The 15,368-nt window shown below is 39.0% G+C and overlaps 1 protein-coding gene across 1 annotated transcript; it reads right to left on the bottom strand.

Moving 5' to 3' along the window:
• Nucleotides 1-9,498: 9,498 nt before the first annotated feature.
• On the bottom strand, nt 9,499-12,439 carry Spink7 (serine peptidase inhibitor Kazal type 7). The gene is made up of 4 exons (XM_027402629.1): nt 12,379-12,439; nt 11,437-11,462; nt 10,851-10,975; nt 9,499-9,544 (listed from the first exon to the last, which is right to left on the bottom strand). Exons 1-4 carry the CDS (start codon nt 12,437-12,439, stop codon nt 9,499-9,501), a joined length of 258 nt encoding a protein of 85 aa, XP_027258430.1.
• Between the last annotated feature and the right edge of the window lie 2,929 nt (nt 12,440-15,368).

The raw sequence follows: 15,368 nt of genomic DNA, 5'->3' as shown, positions 1-15,368 counted from the left end.
GGCTGAGCTATCCCTAGGGAAATGTCTGGAGATCTACAAAGATGACACCAGCTAACAATCTAAGCAACAGAGGAGAGGTTACCTTAAATGCCCTCCCCTGATAATGAGATTGATGACTGATTTATATGCTACCCGATAGCCCGATTCCAGCAGCTGGTGGAAGTAGAAGCAGACACCCATATCTAATCACTGAACTGAACTGGAATCCAGATGCAGAGAAGGACGAGTGAAGAGCAAAGGGCTCCAGGCCAGGCTGTCGAAACCCACAGAAACATCTGACCTGAACATCAAGGAACTCTTGCTCCCCAGACTGATACCAGCACGGGACTGATCCAGAACCCAGGAACATGGGTTTCAGTGAGGAAACCTCAGAAATCTACAGGACCTCCTGTAGTAGTTCAGTACTTATCCCTAGCATAGGTGTGGACTTTGGGAGCCCATTTCACATAGATGAATACTCTGTGAGTCAAGACACATGGATTTGGGCCTAGGCCCTATCCCAAAGGATATGATAGACTCTGATGACACCCTGTGGAAGGCCTCACCATCCAGGGGGAGCAGAAAGGATATGTGATAGGTAGGGTTTTAGTTGGGGTGGGGGTGGTAGGGGAAGGCGGGAGGGAGAAGGGAACTGGGATTGTCATGTAAAACAATCTTGTTTCTAATTCAAATTAAGCAAAATCTAGAAAAAAAAAAAAAGAATAGAAAACCTTATTGAGGTTCCGGCGTCTGGTGAGCTCTCGCTGGCCCTTGAAAACCTTATATTACTATTCTGATAGTTATATTTTTAGTGCTATTGTCTGTCCCAATCATCTTAGGAAGTCACTATATGGTGTGCAGAAGAAAAAGGAGCAGAGAAAAACAGATATTTTAATGCTTTAACAAATAAAATAAAAACATAAAATTATATCTATGATAAGAAAGTCGGTGTGTAAAAATTGTATGTACATGTAAAAACTAAAGAGCTAGGAGGCTTCTTTAAGACTGTGATTTCCTGAGTAAGGTGAATATATAAAGAAAATGTGTCCTACATGTATACAATTTTATTCAGTCATAAGAAAAATAAAGCTATGACATTTTTTAAAAAATGGAAAAAACTGGGGACCTCTATAATAAGCGAAATAAGTCACATCCAGAAAGGCAGATATGACATCTTTTCCATTCATATATGGAATCTATATATTTTAATATAGATATACATACAAATAAAATATTTCTTCATGAAACAAAAGCAGAAGGTGGACTATTTAACAACAGGAAGGAAACAATCAAAAGACAAAAAAGAGAACAAGAGAAGATAATGGGCAAAGTATATGACATACATACATAGAAGTGTTGTAATGAAATATCATTTTGTGTAGTGAACATACACAGAAAACCAAAAAGTGAAGTATCTTTTGAATAAAATAAAATATTCAAAAAATATTGTAACCCAATTTCTTTTTTCTGTTTTTTATTAAAATTAGAAACAAGTTTCTTTTGCATGTCAATTTCAGTTCCCCCCCCCAGCCTATCCCAATCCCTTTCTGCTCCCCAGGGAGAGTGAGGCCTTCCTTGGGGGAAATCTTCAAAGTCTGTCATATCATTTGGAGCAAGGCCTAGCCCCTCCCCATTGTATCTAGTGACCTAATTTCTATTGTGACTCATATTTTATTTATAAATAAACAATTTTTAAAGGAAGGTGCTACAACTGCATTGTGAAACCCCAAACCCTGTTGAATTACAAAATTATTTCCTTCTTAAACTGACTCAATTTCCAGAGTTCTTTTACCAAAAATTTCACTTATGAGATGTTCTGAACTCTTTTCTTTGTTCTTTGTGGAAGCTTTTGTAGAGAAAGAGGAAAACCTGGGCAACAGGAGTAATGCACACCCTGCTACATCTTGTTCTTTCTCTGTCAATTTGGTCCATTAAGGCTGCTTTTGTGGTCACACTGGAACTATTTTAGCAAACTAGTAATTGCTTTGAAGCACAATGTCCCTGTGGCCAAAGAAGCCTGTAGTTATTTAAGAAAGAAGCATATTTTCCTCATATTAAGGGTATTGATGCTCTTAGCAAACCCCAAACTCGGAGCAAATTTATACTTAGGATATTTTATATTTATACTTTGTATTTATATGTCTACTTCTTTTGTCCTTCTCCTCCTTGTCTCTGCCTTATTTAATCATGTCATGAGTAATATCAGGATGCATATGGCACAAATGTGGTTTAATAATATCACAAATATTCCAGTGTCCATCAACCAGATCCATGAACCATTTATTCAAAGTGTTGTATAAGCTGATTCCCTGACACCTGTTCTTTACTGCTACTCTGGACACCAGCTGTCACCTGGTTCCCCTCCACTTCATTTTCTTAGGTTAAAAACACTCATCAACCATCTACTTAGGGGACATTGCTTCATATGTGAAGGCAGTGAAGTAGCTTTCCTGCTTTCTGCACCTGCTAAATAATAGCTGTCCCATGTGTTACTTTCGGGCAATATAGAATTCAAGTGGGGTGGGAATCTAAGACATTAGAATAGTTAATATATAGCTTCAAATACATCCAAGATAATATTTGTTTTAATTTTTATTTTCCTCTGAAAGTTTAAAAATTGGGTATTTCATGTAAGGCATCATTAACTACAGAACTGGTAGTAAGAAAATAACCAAATGTCTAGTGCAGGCACAAGATGATCAAAACCAAAACCCCAGTATAATGAATCCCAAAGTCAGAAAAGATACACTGTAGCTTTTGCCTCCCAAATCAGAAAATGGCATAGCTCTTCCAGAGTCTGATGTGATGGCTGCATATTTTCATCTTGTTGCAGTCAAGCCATTTGGCTGACTTCTGCTATGAAAGGTTGTTGACTGTGTTGTACCACAGGACAAGAACAGGCAAGGATGGCAGTTAGGACAGAGTTGGGAATAAAACATATAGGTTCAAAATCACCTACATAGTTAGTAAACAAACTATGACAATCACAGATTTTTGTTATTGATTTTAAACCCACCATTTATAGGTTAATTATCTATCAGGCACATTATTACATACTCTATATTCATTAGCTGAAGGCAATCTATAAGAAACAGATACCTGTGATTTATATTTTTTTATTTCATTTTACATTCCAACCACAGTTCTCTCTCCAACCACTCCTCCCATCCCCCGATTGCCTCCTCCCACTTCCCTCACCTCCCCAGTCCACCCCCAGTCTACTCCTCACAGGTAAGGACTCCCATGAGGAGTCAACATAGTCTGGAACAATAGGTTGGGGCAGGGCCAGGCCCCTCTCCCATGCATTAAGACTCAGCATGGCATCCCACCATAGGGAATGGGTTCCAACAAGCTAGCTCAGGTATTAGGTTTGTACCGTGGTCCTACTACCAGGGACCCTTCTGATAGTCCAAGTTTCTCAACTGTCTCCCACATACAGAGGGCCTAGTCTGGTACCCTGGAATCTTCACAGTTATAGGTCTAGAGTTCATGAGTTTCCATGAGCTACCTGTTTTGACCACTGGACACTAAAAGTCAAAAGGCAAAACATTCGCCTGAGGTTACACAGAAATGGCTATCCTATCTTTGACATTAGCGATTTCTACCTTTGCAGTCTCCCCAAGCTTAACCATTGTATCATACAAACTTTACATATAATTCATATGATAGAGAGGACAAGTTACTACCTATTGGATGCAATGACAAAAGTTTGACGTAATCTGTGGGACTTACAGATAAATAAGGAAGTGAAGCCCAAACCGACAGGCAAAGCAGAGGCAGGGTGAGCAGAAAGCACAGTGAAATCTCATTTGTGGTGGTTTTTGATGTTAGGCTTCGTTTCTAGAAGGAGTGATGTGGAGAAGGAAGGGAATGCATCCTAGAGGAACATAACGAAGGTTTGGGTGCCAGAAGGTCTCACAGAGGACAGGGCTCAAGTTCATTGTGGCCATCCTACGAGCAGGGTGCTCACACATAGGCAAAGTAAACCATGGATAATTTGATAATGGTTGTAAGAACAGAATCACACCCCAAAGCCAGGCTTATTCTTTGAAGAGCCCCGGGGCATGGCCAGCTCAACAACTTAAGCTTAAGTTGTTTAGCCTTCTGAGCCTGCTTATGAATATAAATGCCTCGTGTTCTAGACAGAATTCAACAACTGCAAGTGACCGGAGTCTCCAGAAGCATTTGTACAGAATCCTTCTTTGCTCACACAGGCTTCTTCAAAAGCTCAATTTTCTATTGCCCCATGAGTTTTCAGGATGCATGCATGACTGTGTGCTTAATTAAGGAATGTCTTTATGACTCTAGCTTCTATAGTCTTGATCTGTATTATTGCTGTTAAGAACATTGCAAACTTATTACTTCAACATTATACTCTTTATTACTTGTCTCTGAAAAGACTGGATTATTGGGTGAAGTAATGTCTGCTTTCCTTAAATATGTGGACAATCTACTTAAAAATGAAGCAGGGTGAGGTGTCTTAGAATTTGTGTCAACTTCAGTCCTAGAAACAGATTTTGGCTATGTAACAGATTTACTTTATGTTACTTTATTTGTGTGTCTTTAAACTCTTAACAGCAACTTTCCTTTCAAGTTACAAATGAGAATTCCAAAGTGGTGTTGTAAGAGACGGCAAAAAAATGTAATAAGGAGTCTTAGGCTGTGGCATGTATGAGTTCACAGCCTGTTGGTTACTCCCTCAGAATGTCCAGGGCAATCTTAATTGCTCTCCATTGTTTGTGCATTTGCAAATTCTTTTTAGGAAGTTTGATGAAGCATTCATAATGTGGGTTGGTACAGAAAACAAACTCATGTAGCTAGATCAGGAATTGATATTAGAATAAGGAAGGCACCATTGTTTTGAGGCTTTCTTATTTGTTGGCAAATTCAATCCATTTAAATTTTGAACACATGGCTTTCAAGGTGTAAGTTCAATATAGCATAGAAGGCAGACAGTGATAGAATTGATGGGAGTATAATATCATAGGTGCTAATCTAGGAGAAACAAACACAGATGGCAAGCCTTTTAGAGATGATAGCAAAGGGGCTGAAAGGTGGTATTGAAATCAGAAAGCTGGAAAGAGGTATAAAACACATGCTAACTTGAAGAGCGCACAGGAGTCTCTGAGAGTGTTAACCAGACAGGAAGAAAGTATAGACTAGAGGGCATGTCTTTGGGGAGTGAGCCGCTGGTACTGGAGGGTAGGAGAGAGTGAGGCCCACCAAAACATTCTGTTAGTGATGAATGAGATGATTGTAAAATGGAGTACTAGAGGAGTGAGAGGTAGGGAGAATGGAGAGGAAGAGAGAGGCTGAAATATGTGACCCTGTAAACAATTTTTTGTGTGTTCCTGTCTCCCTGTGTCTCTTTATCATGCTCCTCATTTCCTTTTTACTTTTTGCATATACACATAGAAGTTTATTCAGCTGTAAAGAAAAATAAAGTCATGGAATTCACAGGAAAATTTGAGAACTATGTCAAGTAAAATAAACCAGACACACAAAAAAGCAAAGCTTGACATACTGGTTCCCTTTTGTGGACTCTAGTAGCAAGTGTGTGTGTGCAAGTGTGTGCATGTGTGTGTGTTTCTTATGTATTAATCCCATGATCACTTTGCCCAATCCAGCTCAAACCTCTCTTCCTTCTGTCTTCCTTCGATAACTTATTTGTCAGTCAGATTTAAGTGAATGTGGTAAACTTCAAAACAACTTTAACACACGCATTTGTGTGCATTTATAAAAATGTAAATATGAAATGTATAATTTTATATAACTAAGGGGCTAATAAAAAACACTTTGGAGATAATGAATATAACCACATTGACCTAGTTTGTTAGCAACAAAAATAAGACAATGAAAAAGGTAAAGACAAAACATTCTTCTTTATTTGCATGATGCTGGGAAGATGGCCGAGTCATAGAGAGCATTTTCCTCCACAGGAAGCAAATTCAGTTCCCAGCACACATGTCAGGAAGCTCACTACCACTTGTAACTCCAGCTCCAGCAGTTTCAGCTCCATCTTCTGGCCTCTTTGGGTACCTGCAATTATGTACACCCACACCCACACCCACACACCCACACCCACACCCACACACACACCCACACCCACACACACCCACACACACACACACACAGAGAGAGAGAGAGAGAGAGAGAGAGAGAGAGAGAGAGAGACAGAGAGAGAGACAGAGAGAGAGACAGACAGAGAGACAGACAGAGAGAGAGAGAGAGAGACAGAGAGATTTGTAGACAAGAGTTTTTTTTTTATTTTTAGTTGTAGTAGATGACAAGAACTTTTAAAAATTTTCCCATTGTGTTGGGTGACTTGGTATTCATGGGTTTTGCTCATGACTAGCAAGAGACATTTTCAATAAAGAAAGGAAGAGTGAAACCACCAGGTGAGGAGCGAGGAACAATGTGTGACCATCACTGTATCCTTTGTTTCTTTACCACAGGTTCAGTGGTGAGTGGGTGTTCTGGCAGAGGAGGCTACCTACCGTGATGTGTATGTGCACGGTGAGTGCTGTTGTTATCAGTCAATCTCTAAGAAAAGCAGAGGCCAGACGCAGTTCCTGCTTCCCACGAGACTCTAGGGAATAGCCACAGACCTGCTGCATCAAACCTTATCTTCACCAGCTGTTGTTGTTAACCCATTGCTTTTAATTTCTATAGTGACTTGGTTCTGAGAATTCCCCTAAAAAAACTGGCCTGTGTTTCTTAGGCTATATGACAGGATGGATCTAGCCCTATAAGAGCTACGAAAATTAAACATCCAGCCACACTGAAAAAAACAAAACCCCCCTGGTCATCTCTTTGTATCCAACTACACATCTTAAGTTGAGAATATCTCATTACTCCAGCTTCAGTTGAGTCACTGCTTAATCCCATTTGAAATTAGAAATTTCTCATAAATATTCCATAAATGATATCAAACTAACATAAATCCATTAAAAGAGTTTACCTGTCTGATTTGAACCAGTTGATTAGGAACATGTGAACCTTTCCTCAGCTTGACCCTTGTTTTGAGGTACGAAAGATACCAATTTATCTGATATGTGAGAGGAAAGTAACAAACGTACATGGTACCTCCAGGTTAGCATAATGATTCTGCAGATCCCATATACATGTGGGATGCCCTGTCCATTCTTACCTCATTCCTTCTCTTTCTGCCTACTGCTGAGTTGCAGGGTAGATGGCATCTGATTATTACAGGGACCACCACACATACTGGAATAGTGGCTGCTAGTAGAGTTTTGCTTTGGTTTTTGCTACTTAGAGGTCAAAGCTACAGTTGTGTGTCACACTGAAATCTTGTTTGTTGCTTGCTGTGAACAACTCAGTTTTAGGGTTCTGACAAAGTGTCTTGACGCCATTTAATTCTCCATTTTCCAATGAGGAGAAGGAAAGCCTTGCAAAACCTTCAGCGGTTTTATGTTAGGAGATGAATATCAAAATAGAGTAACATAAGGAAAAGGACAGTCATATGCGATACATGTCATCATTGAAATCAGTATTCTTGTTTGTAAGACCTTTTCCCAATCTTCTGAATGGCATAGATGCATGTGACACTGTTGGACAAGTGTCACAAGAGAGATCACAAGAGAGACAGTCAGTGACATGAGTAGAAATCTGAAATCCTGGGCTGGAGAAATGGCTTAGCAGTTAAGTTAGAACTTGTTGTTCTAGCAGAAGATCCAGGTTCCGTTCCTAGCACCCACGTGGTAGCTCACAGTCATGCAGAACTCCAGCCACTGGGGATCCCATAGTCTCTTATGAAGTCCTTAGATACAAGGTATGCATATGGTACCTATACATACATGCAGGCAAAATACTCACCCATATTAAAAATTAAATACTTTAAAATTTTTTTAAACTAAATCTGATTTCTCATACTTGGGGTACACCTAATCTGACCCAGATGTGATACTTGGCATCATTGGGCTGTCTTTGTAACAGTAAATGGATAGTCTTGCAAGTTCATCAAGAGAAATGTAACCAAAGGCCAGTGGCTGCCATTTCCTGTACCTGTCTTAGATTAATTGGTTCCAGTTACATTTTATAGACATGTGCAGAGCAGCAAACATCTGAGTCACCTACAAAGCCATCTCTGGCAGAGGTGGAACAAAGTACAACGCCCAGCTATCTTCTTTCAATTCCCACACTTCAAATGACTGTTCTTTGACTTCTTTCTGCAATCAACATAGTGCCATTCTTCCCGAATCACTAGACCAGAAGAAACATGGAGAAGACCAGCCAGTGGGTGGTGGTGTTTTTCACCTTAGTAGGGGTCCCATGGCTTCAGACACAGAAAGTGAAAGCCAGGGGGACCTGGTCACTACCTATGTGCACCAAATGGATTAAACATGTGATACATAAGTCTGGGTGCTGCTGCAACATGAGGCAGGGGATGGAGACAGTTCAACTGCTTCATGTAGAGGGTTCTCAAGAGGGGCAACAGAATGTAATGGTAGGGGACTAGATAGTATTTCCTGGTCTCTAAAGGTTGTGGATTTATTTTCAAAACCCTATGAAAAACATTCTTCTTTTTCTTTTGTATTAAGCACACATGAAAGTGCACACACACACACACACACACACACACACACACACACACACACAGGATAATGCTCACTTCTGCACTGTTCTGTCTATAGGGAAATTAAATAGTTTTATCTTGTAAAATTTTTACTTAATTTATTATTTATACATGTTACATAGTATGTCTGCATGTTTTGTCTTGGCACGTGTGTGAGTATACATGGATATGCAATCATATATGAGCAAAAGACAATGGTTATCCATGGTTTCCATTCCCCAGAGCCTCTTGCTAGGATCTGGGGGCTCTCTGATTTGTCTACATTGTCTGACCTTCAGGCCTCAGGTGCCCACCTGTGCCTACCTCCCCAGCACTGGGATAATGTGTGCATACCATCACTCCTGGCTTTCAACATTGATGCAGGGGATCAAACTCATGTCCCCAGGCTTACATGGCAAGTACTTTACCAACTGAACTATCTCCCCAGATATTTGGAGAAAATAAAAACCAATATAATACATAGATAGTAGTTACAGACTGGAACACTGGTATCATCCATAGACAGTAGTTACAGACGGAGAGACACAGAAGAGTTACCTGGCACTTCTGTATCTGTATGAAGCCATCTTGAATGTGGTCAGGGTGGGGTCATTGTTCAGAAGTTCATCTGAACATTAAGGCTTTTTCTATTTCTCAGTTTACCTTGTCATTGAGATACACTATACCTTACCTATGAATCAAATGCAAATAGAAGTAAACTAAACTTTCTGGAAAGATTTTTTTATTATTCAGATGGGAAAAGAAGGCTATTTGACAAGAGACATGAATCAGTAGGGATGAGCACCAAGACTGCACAATCAGTGAGGATGGCTGAATCTAGATCCGACCCCACTAGAACATCAGCAAAGAAGGGAAGTCTGTCAGAGCCCACACATGATGCACACAATGAAGACATTATTGTTCTTTCTTTGTCCATGGAGAAGTTAGCAATGGCCTTCATGAAGAAATTGAATTTTCCCATTACTCCTCCTGAGGAAAGATGATTAACAAGACTCAACAAAATCAGGAACATAAAAGTTGAAAGGAAGTTTAAAAACTATGAAATAGCAGTGGAACCTATTTTGTGGATAAGAACAAGACTGTGGAGTAGAACCTATTTCCAGAAAGGAAGACTGAGTTCCAGAACATCATGCTGTTTCAAGAGAGGAGAGGTTCACTGCTTCAATGATAACTATCCCAATCTTCTACTTCTATTGGAAGAATAAATTAGACTCCACAAATGGAGTTGAGGTAGCCTGTCTCTGTTTTTCTTGGTCAGGAGGACAATGATGGAGCTGGATACTGCAATACTGAGGAAAACTTCCATCATTTCTCTCTCTCAGGGGCTCCTGGCCTTGATTATGCCTAGTTTCTTGGTCTAGGGCTGCATATGCATCTGTGCTAAAGAATACTTCCTTCCATGAAAGGAAACTTCCCAAACAGAAATGTGTGTGTGCACATATTCTATGGGTTCAGGCTCAACTTGTTATTCTAACTTGCTAAGATAACAGCAAAGGTGAGAACACAGGACGTAAGTGTCCCAATGCTGGTGGCTATAAGATAATTAGCAATGATAAAAAGTGAATTAGATATAAGATAGTAAATTAAGTTTCATCTTATACTTTAAAAGGGTGATATCTACCTAATTACTATTCTTCCAAATACTGTGCAGGCCAAACAAAATACCTAAAGAAAGCATGTTCATGGACTTTTGATTCAGTAATAACAGCCTGTATCCTTTATTTTAGAAAAAAGGCAAACCAATCCTTTTCATTGCCTATTATCCTTTAAAACTACTAATACTTACTTAGAGCCTATAGCGATTTGAGAATAAAGCCCAGATGCATTAAAGTTATTTAGTACCTTAGAAACCATGTACAATAATAGATTCCAGCTCTCCAATTATTTAGGAACCTTTCTTCAAATAGGAACTATGGCAAAATGTACTGACTTTTTAAAATGGTGAAACTTCAACTTTGGTTTGGGGCCCACTCCAAATGGCCACTTTCACCCATTTGGTGACTCCTGACTTGACTCTAGGTTACAAAATATGAGTTTGAAAACTCATGACTTCCTAGAGTTACAATAATTAGAGATATGTGGTGGGATAGGAGCAGTTCAAGTTGGCAGAATAGCTGGCCCACCCATAGTCTGATTCAGCTACAATTGGCTTTTTCTTCTTGCCCTCTATTCTGCAAGGAAATGTGTAGACTATAAAGAGTTAAGAGGGATCTTGGGAAGGGAAAGGATTTGAGTAGGGAGCATCCCAGATAAACTCTTTGTATTTGATACTCACAAGATCTCTGTACACAACTTGCATTTATTCCCATAGGTGATATAGTCTGAACCACAAACTGGTGTGTTTTCAATGGGGCAGGGGATAGCTACCACTGGGTACTTCTTGTATATGTCACAGTCCACCTGGTTAGACACAAGAAAATGTCCTGGTTTTCTCAAATACCTCAAGTATAACTATCTTGGATCAACTAGAAAGGCTACAAGAGGTGAAGTTGCTCTCATCTCAAGTATTCTGATGCTGTTGAAGCAATATTTTATAAATTGTGACTCCACCATCATGATAAATACCAGTAGTCCCAGAACCCTTCCTTCTTTCAAATGCCACACTTGATGAGCAATCGCTGAGCATTTCTGTACCAGACAATTAACTTTAGTGTGACATGATTTCCCACTATTTAATATTTAGGACACTTGAATAAGAGAAGATCTACTATCATGCCTATTTACAAATGGGGAAAACATTTCTCCATCTGTGTTTATCTCCTCTGTTGATTTCTCTAAACATTTGACATGAGCTATGTATATTTGTTGACTAAGTAATAGCCAATATAAATTGAAATTAAAATTTTGTTTAGCATACTTACTGTTGGTGAAGGGTGAGTGGTAACTTCTGGAAGACAAATACAATGGAAATATTAAAAATAAAGCAAACCTGGAACTTTCATTAATCAATGTTGTCTTATCTTTCAGCCAAAGACTTTTCATTTCTTTTGGCATTGAATCTCAGTGTATACTCCATCATTATGGAAAATCACAGGTGTTTGTTTAGGAACTTGAATGGCCAATAGGTAAGCTCTTGAATCAGGAAGGCAAATTTATTTGTTCTTTCTGAAGCTTATGTGTACTTAATAAAGTCAATTGCTGCTGAATCCTTATCACTGATACACTTTCTTTATTAATCAACATAAACAAATGTAAAGGGCCACATGTGGGGGTGCACACATTTAATCAAAGTACACTGGAGGCAAAAGCAGGCAGATCTCTGCACGTCCAAGAACAGCCTGGTCTCCATAGCAAGTTCCAGTCCAGCTAGGACCACATAGTAAAATCCTGTCTCAAATCAGCAAACAGAAAAGTGAATGAATGTCTTTAACATGTTAGAAACGTATTTTAACTAAACCTCTTTTCACAATTTAAAAGCTGAATTAGTAATTTGAGCCTTCTGGAGGAGTATGGTTTATTTCCATCCTCCTATATGGATCTATGAAGACACCTAAGGACTCTCTATCTCTGCACTGGGGAGTAGCCATCAACTGGTCCAGGGGCAAATATCCTTATGTAACAGACTTTGTAAAGGAATTAGGACCCTTTTGTTCATGAGTGTCAAGTAAGAATCCACTCAAGGGAAGGCACTAAATCCCACTCCCTCAAAGTAAAGCTAGAATCATGATCCTTCTCCCCAGCCAGAACTCTTCCTCACTTTAAATCCACTTGATCAGATATTTATGTCCTAGAATCTAGGAGAAAATGTTTGTAAAAAAGAAAAATCCTTCATGACTACATGTGACCTGTGTAACCCAACTTACCTGAGCTGTTGCAGAAATAGGTTGCTGTGAAGAGCAGAAGGAGGCCCCCAATGAGCTTCATGGTGCAGAGGGATGAGATGAGGATGTTAGTGTTGTGAGAATGGCTTGAAGCTGAATGTTCTGTGCACTAGGAGAGGGGTCATATTTATATGGAAAGCTTTGGTTTCTCCACCTCTCCTGTGAGATCATCCAAAGTCAGTGTTGGGCCCAAGAAGCTCTCAAAGCACGTCACACCCTGAGTGGTGCTGTAGCACCTGTCAGTTAATTACTGCTTCCCTTCTCACTAACAGGGAGGTGATTTGAGGTGAAGAGTATTTTTTTTCTGTCTGTTGCATAAGTGAGGACTGTTAACTTACACTAAGCTTCTCGAAGAAGAGATTAAGCACAAGTTTCCTGTCTTAGCTATGAAACAAAAAGAAATTACCAGCTCAGTTTATTTTACTTGAATGGAAGGTATTAAACACAGGCAAGCCATGGGATACCTACATTCAGGTTTGGTTAGGTTCCTGAGAAAATAGTTTTCTTTTGAAAGCAGTGAAGCCATTAAGCATGGTAGGGTCTGGCAAACATGGCAACAGCTTTGACATTTATGAGACTTGGAGAAAGTTGTTGGTCTTTCCTAGCTATGAAACCTTGGACAAGTCATTGATGAAGCTGTGAACTTTTACCAGTCAGGAAAGCACAGTCATGTGATAGTTGTAATTTTAAGATTTCTATAACTTAAATCTGGTACCTGTATGAATGTGTGGTCAGGTGATGCTGCTGCAAGGCTATCACTCCAGCTACCAAATGGGCAGAGTAGTCACTGTTTAGTATAGGGTTGTCAAGTGAGGTGAAGTAATATCCTGAAGGACATCCCTTTCCATCAATGAAATAAATATTCGATCCCAGAAGCGATAACCCTTTTCTGTCACATAGCTATTGGTCTCATGATCTTTTCCAGCTGTAGAGTATATGGAATTATTATGGTCACTCTTAGCTTGTCCCCTGAAGGTCAACATGAGAATGACTACAAGTAGTTGACAAACAGCAGAGTGGACTCCCTCAGAGCCTGAGTGCCATCCCAGTCCCATTAGTCACAACCGAGCTAAATGCCATTAACATGAAAGTGTGCTCAAAAGCTGAGTGTGTTTGAATACATACTTGAGATTGTTAATATGAGGAGACAGGAGTCAGTACTTGGATTGCTGGTAATTAAACTGTAAACTGTGTTGTTCAACAACAGTTTTCCAAGTGCCTGCTATTTGTTTGCAAAATGCAAGGACATGAATGAAAACCTGGAAGACTGCAGGATATAGAGCTCATTGCTTAATAAGCATAATTTTATATGTTCTGAAACACCTCATATGCAAATGATATTAAACAACTTAAAATAACATTGCATCACCTTAAAATTTAGACTTTTACATATTTGTGGGGGCCAATATAGCCTTGTTAAAAAACCACCATTGTACAACATGGATCTCATTTGTATTATTCATCTAAAAGCCACTGAATATGTTAGTTAAAATCAAGAGACAGTAATTCTTCATCTCTGAAACACAACTAATGTTTACTCCATGGGATGTTTTGGAATGTTAAATGAACACATATGCACACATGAAGGAAGAGGGAGGTGCAGGTAGCATGTCATGACAATTTTATTGTATAAAAATCACAAAATATAATTATATACACACTCAAGATAACATATATATGTACACACCATCTATATGTATGTATATGTACATGTAGACATATAATCAAAGTGCGTGTATATTATAGTTAATTTCTTCTAGGACCATTTGAATAAGATAGCATGAGATTAAATAAAGCATAGAATATATAATACAAGTAGGATCCATAGTAAACCTGAGGTATATAAAGCTGTACCTGAAATAACGCAGTAATATACTGTTTTATAGTAAACTTTCTTCTCATGTAAGTAGGAATAGGTACTAAAATAATATAAAGTATATAATAGAACATATGCTAATTATTTAGCACCATTTATTATTGGGTATTGTGTATGTGTATTTTATGCAATGTACTTTTATAAGACCAGCAGTGCAGTTGAGCTGAATGCATTTTGTCATTACAAATAGTCTCACCACTATGAAATACAACCTATATGCTCCCCAGTGGGTACATATTAGTTACAATGGCTAAAAACGTGATGGGGATTTTGTTTCAACCTCACTAGAATCTTCTGGGACTATCATTCTATGTGCAGCATGTTGTTGACTAAACCATCAGTATCTAAAAGATGACTGTCTACATAATTCTTTTGCGTGTGTGTGTGTGTGTGTGTGTGTGTGTGTGTGTGTGTGTGTGTGTGTGTGTGCTGTATCAAGTGCTAGGTATTGATACTCCTGTTGTGGAATGCAATTTTCATGACAACAATTGTTGCCCCAACTTAATTGGCTTGCAATTTGAAGCTTTGAAGATTCATATAATTTTCCTAAGATCATGACACTAATTACTGGAGAAGAATATGCAGAGCTGAGTCACAGGCAAGAAGTGGTGGTTCTTACAGTTGTAAGCTTTATTGTTTGCTTTGGAAGTTTATAGATAATGAATACCAGCCTAAAGCCATAATGTTTCAAGATGAGGTGTATTTTTTTAAGTTTTAAAGCACAGTTTTGATTTGTTTCCTTTGTTTGTGTTTTAGCAAAAAAAAAAAAAAAAAAAGGAGTGCAGATGAGATCGGGGAGATCAGGATGCTGAGGAACTACAGGCTCACAAAGTGTTATTTTGGATATCTGAGCATCAGGGGAAAGAATGAAATGGCAGAAACTTTGGCTTCATTCAGTAAAGTCTTGTATTTACTGAGTATCTTGAATCCAAAGGCAAAGACACAGTAGAGGGTAGCTGACTAGAGGCCTATATGGATAATTAGAGGCTAACTATGTGGCTAACTAAAAAGGGAAGACTTAAGGTGAGTGCACACATGAAGCCATTCCCTCTGTCACAGAAGACAGGTGACTAGGTAGGTAGCTAAATGTGCAGCA

The sequence above is a fragment of the Cricetulus griseus genome, chromosome 2 (assembly GCF_003668045.3).
Source record: "Cricetulus griseus strain 17A/GY chromosome 2, alternate assembly CriGri-PICRH-1.0, whole genome shotgun sequence".
NCBI lineage: Eukaryota > Metazoa > Chordata > Mammalia > Rodentia > Cricetidae > Cricetulus > Cricetulus griseus.
The sequence above is the reverse complement of the archived record's forward strand: the minus strand, read 5'-3'. Positions and strand labels throughout refer to the sequence as shown.